General features: G+C 50.4%; 7 protein-coding genes across 7 annotated transcripts; 2 read left to right on the top strand and 5 right to left on the bottom strand.

Moving 5' to 3' along the window:
- Nucleotides 1-1,852: 1,852 nt before the first annotated feature.
- Nucleotides 1,853-3,380, top strand: ALTATR162_LOCUS3338 (uncharacterized protein; the record flags this gene model as incomplete). Its single annotated transcript, XM_043310944.1, has 2 exons — nt 1,853-2,727; nt 2,777-3,380. 2 exons carry the CDS (start codon nt 1,853-1,855, stop codon nt 3,378-3,380), a joined length of 1,479 nt encoding a protein of 492 aa, XP_043166879.1.
- Nucleotides 3,381-3,642: 262 nt separating this feature from the next.
- ALTATR162_LOCUS3337 (uncharacterized protein) lies at nt 3,643-4,600 on the bottom strand (the record flags this gene model as incomplete). Its single annotated transcript, XM_043310943.1, has 2 exons — nt 3,643-4,465; nt 4,527-4,600. 2 exons carry the CDS (start codon nt 4,598-4,600, stop codon nt 3,643-3,645), a joined length of 897 nt encoding a protein of 298 aa, XP_043166878.1.
- Nucleotides 4,601-5,777: 1,177 nt separating this feature from the next.
- Nucleotides 5,778-6,209, bottom strand: ALTATR162_LOCUS3336 (uncharacterized protein; the record flags this gene model as incomplete). The annotated part of the gene is made up of 1 exon (XM_043310942.1): nt 5,778-6,209. The coding sequence occupies one exon, from the start codon at nt 6,207-6,209 to the stop codon at nt 5,778-5,780; it is 432 nt and encodes a 143-aa protein (XP_043166877.1).
- Nucleotides 6,210-7,062: 853 nt separating this feature from the next.
- On the bottom strand, nt 7,063-8,958 carry ALTATR162_LOCUS3335 (uncharacterized protein; the record flags this gene model as incomplete). The annotated part of the gene is made up of 1 exon (XM_043310941.1): nt 7,063-8,958. One exon carries the CDS (start codon nt 8,956-8,958, stop codon nt 7,063-7,065), a length of 1,896 nt encoding a protein of 631 aa, XP_043166876.1.
- Nucleotides 8,959-9,571: 613 nt separating this feature from the next.
- On the bottom strand, nt 9,572-12,263 carry ALTATR162_LOCUS3334 (uncharacterized protein; the record flags this gene model as incomplete). Its single annotated transcript, XM_043310940.1, has 5 exons — nt 9,572-9,939; nt 9,999-10,317; nt 10,375-10,616; nt 10,713-12,072; nt 12,126-12,263. 5 exons carry the CDS (start codon nt 12,261-12,263, stop codon nt 9,572-9,574), a joined length of 2,427 nt encoding a protein of 808 aa, XP_043166875.1.
- Nucleotides 12,264-12,720: 457 nt separating this feature from the next.
- On the bottom strand, nt 12,721-13,587 carry ALTATR162_LOCUS3333 (uncharacterized protein; the record flags this gene model as incomplete). Its single annotated transcript, XM_043310939.1, has 1 exon — nt 12,721-13,587. One exon carries the CDS (start codon nt 13,585-13,587, stop codon nt 12,721-12,723), a length of 867 nt encoding a protein of 288 aa, XP_043166874.1.
- Nucleotides 13,588-14,373: 786 nt separating this feature from the next.
- ALTATR162_LOCUS3332 (uncharacterized protein) lies at nt 14,374-15,303 on the top strand (the record flags this gene model as incomplete). The annotated part of the gene is made up of 1 exon (XM_043310938.1): nt 14,374-15,303. The coding sequence occupies one exon, from the start codon at nt 14,374-14,376 to the stop codon at nt 15,301-15,303; it is 930 nt and encodes a 309-aa protein (XP_043166873.1).
- Between the last annotated feature and the right edge of the window lie 116 nt (nt 15,304-15,419).

The raw sequence follows: 15,419 nt of genomic DNA, 5'->3' as shown, positions 1-15,419 counted from the left end.
CAGCTACAATGCACATTCGCTGGAGATCCAGCTCCACGGAGAGCAAAGGTGGCGGTCGGGCAAATTGGCTTCTTCCTTTGCGCTGTACCTGTAGTTTGATCATCACATATTAGCCCAAATGCACCGGACTTAATCCAACATCAACAGCTTCACATGACCCCATCTGTGACGTCTCGCCTGTACCGCGTGAAGCGCTATCCGTACCTGACGAGGAAGCGTGACTTGCGGCTCCTCCGGCCTGAAACCCATGACGCCATCACCCGCCTCACAGGACATCTGAACAACCTCGAGAGCACGGTCACTACATTCAAGTCTTGATACATGGAAAACATACATAGCAACGTGGAACGCACTAGCAGCTTCTAAAGTATCCTTCCATGCTTTCAGTAAGCGCTTCTCGAAGCGTGCTTGCTGGAGTAGTCCATATGCCGCAGCCGGAACGTGGGGAAGCTCCAAGCCGGCGGTAGGCACGGACCACAGCAAATGCAGGTGCAGTGGATCGTCAACGGACGCGATCTGGTAGAAGTTTATCGAGACTTCAACACGCAATCAATCCTTGCAGAAACTAGCACCTGCACAGAGCTCCCATAACTACTCAAATCTCCCTAACGAACGAACAACCTCCGCTCCATCTCAGGCAATCGACCGCATTGCTTCTAAGAGCACATTCGCGAACCCCACATCATGGCGATCCAATACATAATATCAAAGTGAGTGTTGAATATCCATCAAACTCACACCCAGAAGCTGACTGTCTGCGCAGACGTCTCGATCCTCTTTTCGCCATATCCATCGGTCTTGCTGCGGCTTTTACACGGATAAATCGCGAAGAAAAAGAGAAAGGGAGGTCGACACAGGAGAGCATAGATGTGCTGAAGAGGAGGTGGAGTCTGGCATGGCAGGGGAACGAGGCGGAGAAGAAGGCTTGATGTCGATGACATGAAATGCAAGACAAAAGGAGGGACAATAAGACCATACGGACATGGCCTACAAAATGTACAAAATCGCACGTAGAGCACGGCGACAGCGACACCAAGAACGAGCAATATGATACCCAGTCACGAACAGACTACAAAAGAGGGAAGCATAGTACAACGAAGGATAGCAGAATGCACAAAGTCGTCAAGACTTCTACTTTCCGCTTTCTACCAAGCGTACTAGGGATCGTCAACTGCTGCTTGATCACATCCATAGTCTGAATAAGCTCAAGAACGATCCTATAACCCTCGTTCCACCGAACCTTCTAAGCTGCGAAACAAGATGATAGTGACAACGGCGAAGAAGAATCACCGCAGAGGGATAGTCCATGTCTCAATAACGCTGGTTGGTTCGGACGTATGGTAGGTAGGTGAAAGCACGTCTACGTGTTTCAGACAGTCAGTGTCCTGAAATGCAATTCATGTGTTCTAGTTAAGATTTGCAAGACTCCTAGATCATAATATGGTATCCCGATTCCCCGAGTGGGGACTGGGTCTTGATTGGCCTGATAGTCTTGCCCAGCAGAGTCTGACGAATAGGAAGCCATGGCGGAGTTGGGAATACCACGGTAACGGCATGTTTGCTACATACCAATGACTGGTTGCGTATGGTGCTACGAGTCATGGTAGAGTCTATGGTCGTAAGCACCTGACCTTGGAATGTTACACCGCGTCACCGGCTAGATGACAACCATCGTTCTTTAGACTTCACCGCCACTTGAATACGGCAAGACGTCAGAAGATCCTTACATCCACCAGATAAGATATCCTTCTAGGTGCCGAAGTTCGTCCACGTGTAACTACATATCCTTCTATCAGTACAACCGACGGACATTCCCAACTGGAACGAGCATCATCCAACGACTTACCTCGAAATGGAGACTTTGGCCAACGACACGCATCCACAGTGGTGGAAAGATTCTGGTATGCGGAAACTCAATTTTCTGCTCCTCGCATGTTACATAGGGGCCATGGCCAACGGCTACATCAGCTCTCTGATCTCAAATCTCATTGCCAACCCCAGATACTTCCACGATATACAGGGACTTTCCCATCCTAAGTTACTCGGATTGGTTACAGCTGCTCAATCTATGGGATGCATTGCTGCTTTCTTTCCAGCACCCTGGCTATCGGACAAGTACGGCCGTCGCGTGGGAATCATCGTTGGTAACATTGGAATGATAGCCGGCTTTACGGGGCAAATATTCTGCACAAGATTTGATCAATTCCTTGGAATGCGTATACTCGTTGGCTTTTCGAGCATCTCCAACACGATTTCGTCCTCGGCTCTACTCGTCGAACTGGCGCATCCACGTCAAAGAGCTATTGCAGGTGCGCTCTTCAACACATGCTACTTCATTGGTTCGATTACTGCGGCTTGGGCATCCTACGGGGCTCTGAGAATACGGGGTTCATGGTCATGGAAGTTACCGGTTGCTATCCAGCTGTTCTGGTCACTAGCGCAGCTGAGTTTGATCATGTTCTGCCCCGAGTCACCTAGATGGCTTGTTCGGCATGGGGAACAAGAGAAGGCCAAATCTATCATGGTACGGTATCATGCTAATGGTCTTGATGGAGATGAGCTAGTGTGTTCGGAGTTCGCAAGGATGTGTGCATCGACTGCGGTTGAGGCTCAGAACAACACGACTGGCTGGCTTGCTTTGCTTGCGACACCAGGCAACCGCAAACGTCTCATTCTGTCCGTGGTTATAGCCGTAGCCACACAGTGGGTTGGAAACGGAATCATCAGGTGAGTGTCAACGCATGTACCAAAGGAAAAGCTGCTCACAATATCATAGCTTCTACTTAGCGCCGGTACTGCGAACGGTCGGAATCACCAACTCCCTCCACCAACAAGGCATCAACGGCGGACTCCAGATCTACGTCTGGCTCTTAGCTTGTGGTGCCGCACTTTTATGCGAGAAGGCTGGTCGACGGCGCCTCTTCCTGACATCCACTGGCTTGATGTTAGTCTTCATGGTGCTCATAACGATCTGCTCGGCTCTATACTCAGCTACCGGCTCCACATCTGCAGGCTACGCAGTCATCGTGTTCCTCTTCCTCTTCTTCGGCGGCTATGTCATTGGTCTGACACCCATACCCATCCTCTACGTCAATGAAATCTGGCCGAGCCATCTTCGAACCAAAGGCACAAGTGTATTTTGGGTATCACAAGCAGTATCTATTACCTTCAACCAGTTTGTGAATCCGGTGGCGATTGACAAGATTGCTTGGAAGTACTATTTGGTCTACATTGGTGTTCTGATCGCTGTTATCAACTTCATATTCTTTTACGTGCCGGAGACGAAGGGCCTGTCTTTGGAGCAGATTAGTGGTATATTCGATCCTGTACAGGAAGTCACTGTCGAACTACAAGATGTAAGACGAAAGGACAGGGCGTAAGGAGTACTATGCGTGGACATTATTTTTTCCAGTTTAGAAAAGTATCGCGCGGCAAGCATAGACGACAAACTTTAGCAAGTCAGGCAAGGCGAGAGAAAAAAATGAAATCATTATGCAATCACAACAACGCTACAACTACAACTGCATACTAAAAAGCAGACGACAAGCAATATAGGAACTCTCTCTGAACCGTATTCAGACGAGTGATGTGTACCCCCTTCTCACGACTGGTCTTTCCCATGAAACCATTTTTGTCGTCTATTTATGCCTTTTCTCCAGATTTACCAGAGCTACGTCTCCTGGCTCCCGCCCCGTCTAGAACAATCTGATCTCTTATAATCTGATCCGCCGTCTTCAGCTTTTTAACTAAGTCGACAGGATTCTTCGTAGGCGCAATTCTCTCATAGTAGAGAGCAATAGCATCGAAGTCGCCTTCCATGGGATTCCCCGTAATGGCGTTCGGCCGAGCGGCAGTCGGAGTCAGACTGGTGATAGCCGCGTCGTTGCAGAAAAATTGTGGTCGCGTTCGGCGACCTTGGAGCGTCGGACCGGTAACAGCTGCTGTGTAGTGACCCGAGGTGAGCTCTTGCCCCCGATGATATGTAGCAGAAACAAGCTTATAGTGTACTGGGTCAGGATTCTCGATTGCTTCTGGATAGTTCATATGTTGTGTTATATCAAGAATATCGGGTATCTCGATGTGTCTGGTATTTTTGGTCACACTCGTGTCCGATGCATGGTTGCCGTTCTCGTCCTTGCCGTAACTTTTGACGACGGTGTAAGGGCTGAGGTAAATACGGAGATATTCCGGTGCAGCTACAATTGAACACCTGGTGTCTAGATTCACCTTTGCCTTCTTGCACATCTTACACTTATGTTCACGTGATTCGTTCAGGGATCGTGTAATAGCATCTTGGACCGTGTCATTGTCGGCGTCAGCCTTTGGGTAAACGATGAGTCCTTGCGCTAGTTCCTCGACTTTATCAACCAGATTGTCGTGACATTGGCCGCAGGTGTGGACTTCTCGCTGTCTGACGGAGAAGAGCGAGTCATATTCATGTCCACGTGCTGCTCCTTGAGGGGTACTATCAATGGTTAGCTTAGAAATTGTATGTGACATTAGATTTCGGTTGAGATTGAACTTACGAACGATCATAGCTAGACTCAATACCGGCGAAAATATGTCTTGCGAACTCGTCTGCATCTTGTTGGTCTGTCATGTTCTCTCTTCTTGCTGTACGAGTTGTTCTGTCTTGTGTTTCCAAATGCCCTGGAGGACTGACACAGAACCAGCGTTCAGTCAGTTTATGTAACGGAAATATGGCATCGTGCTGGTGTGGAAAAGGCTGAGGTGTAAAATGTGGTTGGCCCCCTATATCGATGTTGCCCCAATAGGCTGTCACCAATCTCTTTAGAAGACATGGAACGCATCCCCTATATAAATCATCATCTCCTTCACTCTCACTTTTAGCGTTCTTCCTTTCAGCCTTCCGAATCTCGTCTTGAAGAATGTCTTGTGTCAAGAGTTCTGATGGGAATCCAAGATTTGGGTCATCTCTCCGACAAGGCCAGTGTGTCCCTCGGGGGTTGTGCTTCTTAATCCAATTGACAAATCGAGGAAGGTGGAGTAGAGGCTGCAGGACGCCATGGCGGTAGCAGGTGTTTCTCGGATTAACCAGGCCTCTAGGATGCTTACTTCGGCGTGCTATCTTCCATTTCTTGCTTATGCCATTCACTGTCCTTCGACGTTGAGCTTGTTCGGGGCCTTCTCGAGGCATTATAGCAGTTTAGTGTGATGATGTGTCTTTTGATGAGATACTGTGGACGTATGTAGTAGACAAGCGCAGTAAGGGAATTGATTGAAGAAATCGTAGAGTAGGCCGTCCTCTATTTATAAAAAAGAAAAATACTTGCCATACCTCTCAAGACGACAGTCTTTGTTGTACTGTCCTTCTCGGCTTCCTGAGCATGAGTTTTGAATGAACAAACAATAGAAAGTGAAAGTGAAAGACAATGAGCTCCCTGCGCATTGTTCCCCTGAACAAACGATGCAATGTGAAAGTGAAGATAATGAGCCGCTTGCACATTGTTCTCTTCGCGCGGAGATGGGCGTAGACTGAGGCCGTGTTCCGATAGCTCAGGTAATGCGAGCTTCGTCGTTACGACAGGAACCCGGTTTGCCAAGGAGAAGTCGACCCTAGGCACACACTCGCACAAGACGTGGGTCGATGCCTCCAGAGATGAAGACACCAAACCCGGCATTTCCAATAGAGGACAGTAACAATGGGACAGATTAGTGTATCCGTCAGTCATGGAAGCTCTCGGTGCACAAGGTCGCAAGTATGGAAAAATTGCGATCGTTCTGTAGCTATTCCCGTGAATGACAAGCGCAAAGAACTAAACCTCCTTGCCCTTGCCCTCACTGCCTTTACCGTCTTCCCCGTATTTCTTTTTCATCTCCTCCTCCTTTCTCTCCCTCACCTCCCTCTCATTGTCGAATATCTTCTGCACATCCTTCATCTTAGCCTTTCTCTCGTGCTCATTCAAGCCACTCTCCTGCCATTTACGATGAAGATTAGACGCTACCACAAAGTCATTATAATTTAATTTCAACACGATATCGCTGGCGGTAGGACTGGGTGTACTATCGTGACTCACTGTGACGAGGTCGTCTTCTGGATTATCAGAAGTGGTGACCTTCTTCTGCCTGTTTGGGGTTTCAGGCTTAGAAGATTCGCCTGTCTCGAATTCGGTTTCCACGTCTTTGTGTGGTGCGTCGGTGGGGTCTTCTTCGAAGTACGCGTGGTTGTGGAGGTTTTTTGGGGGCATGTTAGAAGAACGGCACGAGCATGGGGATGTCCCATGTTGCCTGCGGAGAGCACATTATAAGCATGGCTGTGATTGCTATGCATCGTGAAAAAGACATCACATGCGGGTGAGTCTCATCACGCCTGACACGAGTACAGCAAACGCCCCTTAAACTTAACACGAATCATCCTTAAGCGCGACGTACCGCCTTTCTCACACCAGTGTAATCATAACAGCAGTTCATTTGGTCTTTAAACCAATCTCAGCCTAGTGATGCTGCTGGTCGTCCTCGGCTTGTAACTCAGCCCGCATAGCATCTGTCCTTTTCGACGAGAAGAGATGCACACTCTTGAGATTACCGAGATGGAACAGATCCAAATCTTCACCTTTCCACCACGTATGATTCCAAGGTCCCCAGAGCATAACGGGCTTCAGTCTCGAATATGATACGGTCCGTTGGCCGGCGTGGAGACTGAAATGTGTTGAATCTTGCTGATGGCTTCCAGACCCAAGAGACGTATCAGCGCTCGTAGGTGATAGTGCTCTGGAGTTTCAGTCTCTGTGGCCCATACTTTGTGTTGCTGAAGGTTGAGGAATCTCCTAGGAATATGGATCGGATCTCCGCTACATTTGATACATATGCTCAACTGTGGATGCGTTGGTGTTCTCTCGCATCCACGGTATCGCGCAAGTACGATGGTTAGCCGTCCTCTCATCCAATCGTCACCATCACGAGCAACTACTCGAAGCCTATAACTTGCCATACTTCTCAGTGTATTCTGGTTTTCCCTAATATTTATTCAGTTGTTTCTTCATTTATCGTCCCCTTACGACCAGAGAAACATTGATCGGACTTCATAGCATCATGACGGCATCACCAAGGTCCGCCCATACTTTGTGGATATCCTCCTCCACCCCTTCCGCCATGTTCAAATCCACGATGCGACGGTAAAACCGCACTTTGCCCGCCTCCAAAATTACCGTTACCATACTGTTGACCATGAGCCTGTCCGTAACCACCAGTATACATACCATGCGTCAGCACCTGACCAGGCACCTGCTGAGCATACGCTGCACCTTGAATGGGACTCGGCATAGGCCCTTGTGGTAGTCCACCCCCATAACCCTGTTGCGGCATCTGCTGCTGCTCGGTCCCAGCATACGTCGGATGCGATCCCCTAGTCTGCTGCGTGCCCTGACCAAATCCATACATACAATGCGGTTCCGGCATCGCCGTTACCGCAGCCGCGTTGCTTGTAATAACCTTTCCTCCGTCTTTGGGTAGGCTTAGCGCGAACCCCCAAGTCCCTTCTTTCAACTTCCCTTTGACGAATCCAACCTTCTTCGCCACACCCTTGGGCATCTTGCTGTCGTCGCAACCCTCAATCGCCCATTCACATGCCTTGGCGACTGCACTCCACATCCCCCTTTCCGTGTCGCCAAGCACCGGGTTGCCTTTCTCCTGTCTTACGCGCTCCAACACGGCCATCATGAGTCCTTGGACGCGATTCGTGACTTTCTCAAGATCTTGAGAAGACTGTGGAATAATGATGTGGAAAGTCGCAGGGCTGCTGGGTCGGATCTGAGATTTGGCGAAACCGATATTGACAGGTGCCGCGGTATAATAATCCTGTGCGGAGGCAGATGCAGGGCCAACTGCTAGTCGTGCAAATGCTGGTACCCCAGCATCATGAGCTAGAAGAGCAAAAGGGCTATCAGCCAACTGAACAGCATGATGAATCGCTTCATCTTTGCCAGCTGCTCTGCATTTGCTCTTCTTGTAGCTTTCTTTGCTAACACATATCCTCGCCCAGTGTCTCGCTTTACTCGCGTCAAGATGCTTCTGCACCATCTTGACTGCATCGCTACCGTATCGGCCTTCACTTGCAGCTCGTAGTCTGAAAGCAAAGGTAATAAGCTCATCTTGCGCTTTATGGAGGTGAGATCGTAATACCGAGGAAGGGAGGTAAGTATTGATGTAGTAACCGTAGTAGTATATATACGTACCAAGATACTCAAAGTTGAGTAGCTGACTAGGTGCATCGAGGAAGACAACGGGTATGTCTAGTTTCTTCGCATATTGCTCCAGGCGCTCGAGATCGGGTAGTTTATTCGCTCTTCCAGAGACTGAAGGAGCGATGCTTTCTGAGAGGTTGAGCGATCCGGTAATGGTGATAGCAGACAAGGCAGATCGTAATGGGGATGTTGTCGCGTTGATCCACTGGAGCAAGAAGTGCAGCACAGCACCATGATGCCAAACAATCTTCTTCAACCCACCCATTTTTAATACTCGCTCGACAGCCGTGTTTACTCTCTTCACTGTCTTCTCAAGCGCTTCTTGCTGTCCCGTCAAAACACTGTTATCCCATCCCCTCACTATTACAATCTTGCTAAATACTGCCACCGTGCCCTCAAGGTGTTTCTTACCCTCAGTCTCAGTCAGATACTCGACCAACTGACAGATCCGACCAAAGCTATTCCGGTTTCTACTTTCTTCAGCAATGATCAGCATACTGCCACCATTCTCGTTCACGCCCTTGTGCTTGCGCACACCGAGGTCGCACAGCTTAGCAATAACGGAAGTGAGTTGAAGAAGGCCATCAATATCGGAGTCGGATTCCCAAATGTGCAGAACACTTGGGTCGCAGACCTTCTCGAGAGTGCTCTTGGATGCCGCGGCAAAAGAGGATTTGTACTGATCTGGCATTGACTGCACCGACTTCTTGAACGCGTCAAGGTCGCTGGACCAGGGGCCGTTGAAGGACGTCATCTTGCGATGACAGTGCTTGCGCCGATGGTGAAAGTTCGACCGAGATCTGTGACGATGAGCAGAGGTGGCGGAGCTGTTGAGAGCTTGTGTAGAATGCGAATTGTCGTGCGGATGGGTTGGACAGTAGCGATCAATGAAGCGGCTGATGTAGTGCATTGAAGGTCTGTTGTTGCTGTATTTGTCTTCTTGAAGGTTAAAGAGGTGGCAGATCGTAGTTTGTTCATATCGCGTGGATGCAGCGTTGGTAATCGTGGATGTGAAGCAGTCGAACTCTGTGTGAAGTAGAATAATTTTGCAAACTGGACATGTGAGCACAAGGACTAAATTCAATCATTAATTGTATGAGAAAACAAAAATAGCAGCGAGGATAGTGAAGGATATGTTACCAGCGTGGCTAATGGTCAAGCAGTAGAAAATGTATTTATTGTATTTAGCCAAGGTGTGAAGTGAGGAGCGATGTGAAAGATGGACGTGAAGATGCGATACCACCGATCGCAATTGTACCTAACCTGGCCAACACCTCATTGAGTGTAAGCAACCCTGAATAACTCGCCAAAGTATCCTACCAGACCATAACGCCGTTCTGTAATTCACAAGAGTATCCGGGTCGGCTTTACTTGCCAACACCACCGCCATGCTCTAAGATGGTCTGCTTATCGAGCTTCTCCACTTTCCTGCTCAGTAGTGCACGTAGCTCAGGGCTGATGACCCTCGCCTCCTCCCGCTCCTCTTCACCGACCTGCTTGCCTTTGTCTATACCCGAGGTTGCTGCTTGATCTTTCGGTTTCGATGCACTTGCAGCCGTATTGGGTCCCGGACCGGCCACGACTGCAGCAGCTAGCTTGCGTTGTCGCGCTTGTGGGGCAGAAGGGAAGTTGCCCTTCTTGTCAATCGTCTCTACCGTTCGCTGAAATCTCTTGAAGAGTGACTCTGCGCGAACGAGCGTTGATTCAAGATCCATAGTACCAGAAAGCTCATTGACTGCAGTGGTGTTAGTTTTGTTCACTACCAATGAAGACCGTTCCGATTATGCCACTTACCATACTTCAGCACCTCGTCGAAGTGCTTCAGATGTGCCATGATAACATCTCGGTGCTTCTCTAGGATAGCTAGTGCGATAAAGATGTGGAAATTGCTGCTCTGATAGTCGGTCCAGAGCGACTCCCACAAACGTAATACATCTGCCCATTCAAACTCACGCTTGTACCAAACAAGCAGCATACGGAAGAAGAAAAAGAAGTTGGTTGACTCGGCAGACTGAAGGTGAAGATATAGCTTGGGGTCCATGAGCTGTACGAGATGGTCGAGGGTCATGAGCTGCTTGCGCATACCTGACTGGTCCCGTAGGAAATTGCGCTCCTGTATACACGTCAAATGCTGTACCTAGCTTCAATATCCGACGACTTTGGAACATACCATGCGCTCCATAAATCCAACAAAGCCCCAGAATGCGACGGCATCGTCCTGCATGACTGCGTAGATGGGTGCAAGTAGATCGCTCATACCCTGAACGTAGCCAAGGTCCTTGTTGTACTCGTTGTATGTGAGGAGCATGTCCTTCATCTGCTCCAGGTGAACGTTAGTGCCCACGTCCGCGAAAGGCGAGTCAGGATCGGGATGGGGAATATCCTCGCCGGCGAAAATGGGGATATTGCGATCTGTGCGATGTACATCCTTTTCTACACAACGGACCCCATAGAATGGGACAAGTCAGCCAACTTCCAAGCAAGGGCGTAACGCGCAATGGCACATACCTATCCTGTTCTTCTGTTCTCTCCACCACTCTTCTTGCTCTTCATTCTGGTTTCCCTCAACCATTCGCTCCCACCAAGCGCCCTTGAGTCGAATGTACTCATCTCGCCGGCTGTTGATGTTCGCACGTCGCTCTTCCTCTGAGCTATCCCATTCGTAAACTCCGAGAAGGAACAGCCATGCCTCCTTTCTTACACCGTCGTCAGCATCTAACCCTCCGTGGAAGATTCGGTCTTTGACCTCGTCTGGTGTCAGTTGCAACCGTCCCTTGGGGTCGAAGAAGCCTTTCCACTCGGTCAAAGTGACTGGTTTCCTTCGGTCGGCCATGGTCATCTTGTCCATATCGAGAATCTCGAAGTCGCCGACATCGCTTTCTTCCATAGCCAGGACATCTTTCGCTGTCCAGATTCGCTGGTTGCGCTCCCGCTCGCTTTGCTCCGCAATGCCCATAGCCCACCTCGCGAGATACAACCGTGCGCTATCGAACTCTTCTTGTAATGTCTGTACCTCGGGGTTCTGGATCAGGCGCCTAACCTGAGGCGGAATCTTGGGGTTATCTGCCACGGCCTGAGCAGTCCTTCGCGTGAAGGTTGTGACCTGGCTGAGCTTCTCGAGGAAGTTCCATCTGGCCTCCTTGAGCGCCTTTGTGACCGGATCCATCCCACCGTCCCGCTTACCAGACTGCTGTGAGGATGATGCGTCTGCTTTGCCTTCAGTGCTCTTCCTTGGTGCAACGTCTTTGCCGAACGATTTCTTGTCGTCTTCCGAAGGGTCGATAAGATATATGCTTGGATCAGCTCCTGACCGTTCAACTGTAACATATCTCTTGAGCCATCTCAGTACCTCGTCGCCACCCCAAAACATGCCCCCTCCGTCGCCGAACGGATCAAAGCTTTCCTTGGCCAACTTTTTCCGCTGCATGATGGTAGACTGACACTCGCTATCATGGAAGAAAAGTGCAGGGAAACTGTCTCCGGCTCGAGTATTGATGACGACGCTTCCAAACCACCAGCCGATGCTCGGTGGCCGTATAAGAACCGAGTATATCTCGCTGACAGGCAATGCGAATGTATAGCCGGGAGTCCCGGCGTGTGAGGATGGTGTAGGAGGCGGAGGCACGAGGTATGACTGTCTTGGTGGTGACGAGGAGTCTGATAGGTCGACCTTGACGTATGTATCGTATGCATCGCCGAGGTTTGACTCTGGGATCCAGGCGAGGAGCAGCGATGACGCGTTCACGCTTCGAGCGGAGGAGGATGAGGCTGGACGCGCATCGTTGGCAGTTCGATTCGACTTCTGCTGAACCAAAGCGACGAAGCCTGGGATGTTGTCCTTTGAGGAAGGCGAAGGGTGTACGTATACCTGCACATGTTAGGTTGATTGCATGGTGTCGCATTCAAAGAGGTTGTACATACTTTGCTCTTTGTGTATAGTAGTTTCACTCCCTTCCCACTGCTTGTATGTCGGATCGTGTTGTATTCGCCCTCTTCATCGTCGCTCAAGTCGTAGAAGCTGGCCGACGGCGATGGCGGCGCTGGGGTCGAGGAAGACATGCGGGGCTGCGCGGCGTCCCGGAGACGCGATGTTGAGGGTTGGTTGTGAATTCGAAGTAAGATAGTCAGATACCGTATGCAGAGGATTCTATGAGTGATACAGGTGTAGGGCAACAAGACGCGCGCAACAGTTTGGCGCTATGCAGTTCAGGTGATGCTTGCGACCTACTTGTGGTCGTCGGATGATGACGCTGTGGCGGTGCAGCGCGCCACGCGGGGAACGCGTCGCCCCTCTATCGAATCAAGTAATGTGCTCTAGCTGCGACATGTGCGCAAAGCAACTCTGAACGTAAGGTTGGTTTTTGAAGCAGCTACGAGCTGAATGTATTGATATTAAAGACTCGTCTATGCTGTGACCGGCGCTATGCTGTCCAAGTCTACAAAACCCACGTTGCCTACTCAATGACGACCAAGATACAACTCCGTTACGCCGTGCTGAATTGCAATAAGAACATGCTCAACGCATGCGCGGTCCGCTTGGCAGACCCATACGGCCACCTTGCGGCCCGCGTTGTGGTGGAGGTGCGCCGCCGCCATATCCTCCACTCTGAGGCGCATATGGGTCGTCGTTCCCGCTCCAAGGGGAGTTCGACGACATGCCGAAAGAGCCCTGCTGCCGTCCACCACCACTACCAGTGCTTCCATAGCTATGGCTTCGGTCGTCAGGATAGGGCGGTCGTCCACCTTGCGATAGCGAGTGCGAGTTGGCCGATTCTGAAGATAGGCCACGTGGTGCTGGGCTCTGTGACCGTCCCCACAACCTGGCCTTGAGCCTTTCCTGTGCTGATGTGCCTGATCCTGCACCAGCGCTCGGTGGTGGTGAAGCTTCGGCCTGTGGGCGCCCTCCCACAGAGCTCTGGTAGCTCCCAGCTCTTTGGCTAGGTAATGGTCTCCCTTGTATTTGAGGCTCTGGTGTCAACGAATTGCCCATAGGTCGACCTTGCATCGGGCGTGCTCCTCCACCCCGTCCTCCTGCCCCTCGCCGAAGTGACTGGGGCTCTTGCGGTGGTTGTTGTGGCGCAGGGTTGTCCCATAGATCACTCAATCCTCCTCCTCTGCCCGCTGGTTGTGCTTGCGCTTGCTGTCGCGAAGACGCGAACTGGGAAGACGCAAACTGAGCGGGCGCAGGCTGCGGCGCCTTTGGGTCAGGTGGAAGCCATTGTGGGAACGGTCTTCCTTTCTCCGTGTAATATGCGCGAAGGACTCTTGAAAGATGCGAGTCGTCTTCTGTGTCGCCGTCTGCTTCGTCGGATAGGATCTGTCGTCGAAGGTTGTTGTAGCGCGAAGTCGTATTCGTGAGGAGATTATTTAGATAGGACGACATGACTGTGTGAGCGTACCGATCGTGTATTTTGGCGGTCGGTGCAAGTTTCCAAAGCCTTTATGCAGGCGTATGGGTGTTGGTGATTAGTGGTGGTGCGAGGCAATCGGGTCGCGATCGGGTCACCGTTTCCAATTTACTCGGCGTTTGGGAGCGAGGACCCTGGAGTCACCAACCACCCGCACCCTCGAACGTTTCTTCACCACAATCCATACCCACTGTCCCACTAACGTGATGCATCACTTCATGTTCATATGCGCAATAATTCTCAAGCTCACGGACTCATCTACCAGAAGCTTCTCATTCGCACATGAAGCGCTTACAAGCCCTGTTTCAACATGGGAAATTATGCATCTTGCCCGACCGCTTCATGTAAAGCAAGACAATCGAGCATGTTCCTAAACCTTGAAACATCTTGAAACCGAGTTTTTAGCTAGTGATGAAATATGGGTTAAAGGGAGTGTTTTTTGGTGATCTGCATGTAGCTTCAGAGCTGCCCTACAAGCAACAATAACACCCTGCACTGAGGTTGCCGTAGTCTGTTCACCTCTAGCAACCTAAAACATAGCACGAATGGAGGGGCCGTATTTGACAACGCCTGCGGCAGATCTCCACTGCATGAACATGTATGTGCATGTCCCCACAAGCTAGTGCTTGGAAACGACCGGCTGAAGGGCTGAAGGGCGTACTTCAACTTCTATATCATATGTTTTTCGACGACATCGCTGCTTTCGACATACGAACAGCTCCAACCTCCAAAAAGAAATCCGCCCCCCCCCTTGAGGAAATATGTCACGAGCAGAAAAGATGGAGGCCCGGGAGCGCGAGATTGTCGAAGCCATCGCCAACGTTCAAGACGAAGCTACCCAGATCGACATCCTCATGAAGAAGCGAAGATGCTTCGGACCCGCCCTGGACGGAGAGAGCAAATTCTATCCAATCGTGCAAGACTATGTGAACAGCGATGTCAAGTCAGAAGACGCTGCAAAGAAACTCCTCACACCCATCAACGACGCTATTCTGCAGAACAGAAAGAACCTAAACTTGCTCGACCTCTGGTACTCGATAATCCACTCAGCAAAACGACTCCCTTTCCGGGATACTACCGGCCTCAATAAACTCGTCACCCTCATCAAGGCAATAAAATCTAGCTTTCCGCCCCCAACAGCCAAAGACCAAGACATCTACACGTGCCTACGCGACTTCGGCATGGCTGCCCGCGAGACTATGAATGATTCTCCAGGTTGCGGCTCCGGCTACCTGCTCCCAGAAGTACACGCCTACACTAACATGATCTACTTCTACGCTCTCCTGACGGTTGAGGAAGTCAGGAACTTTTGGATCTATTGCATCTGGGAAATGCGCAGCGCACTCGAGACTCCACACGAAGACGACGCGCCAGATGGGTCTCACCACAGCGGAACGGCAATACAAAAGTACAATGCTACTATTCCTTCAGCCGCGGTGTGGATCTTTGCTGCGGGTAAGCAGATTTACGAAAGGGAGTACGATCTCACTCCGAAAAGTAAAACGGAGGGCAATCCAGGTAAAGGCGGACCGCTGTGGGAAGGGAAGCCAGAATTCAGTAAGCAGAGGTGGGCGCTCTGGAAGAAGAGGTTTGGAGAACTTGCTGACATGGAGGGCTTGACGGAAGAGGTCAAGGGCATTGCAAAAGAGGCTACTGAGGCTATGGATAGAATTGATGGTGGGGCAAAGTAGTTAGGGAGGGGAATTTGCGCTTGGTTTACATCTTGGTATGTAGCTATCAACTTCAGTAGCAGGATGTACTCAATCTCTATCATGGTCTGAATAACTACAATGGCCACTTACTTGCA

The sequence above is a fragment of the Alternaria atra genome, assembly GCF_907166805.1.
Source record: "Alternaria atra isolate CS162 genome assembly, contig: 22, whole genome shotgun sequence".
In the NCBI taxonomy this organism is placed as follows: Eukaryota; Fungi; Ascomycota; class Dothideomycetes; order Pleosporales; family Pleosporaceae; genus Alternaria; species Alternaria atra.
Note: the sequence above shows the minus strand (reverse complement) of the source record. Positions and strands in the feature narration are given on the sequence as shown.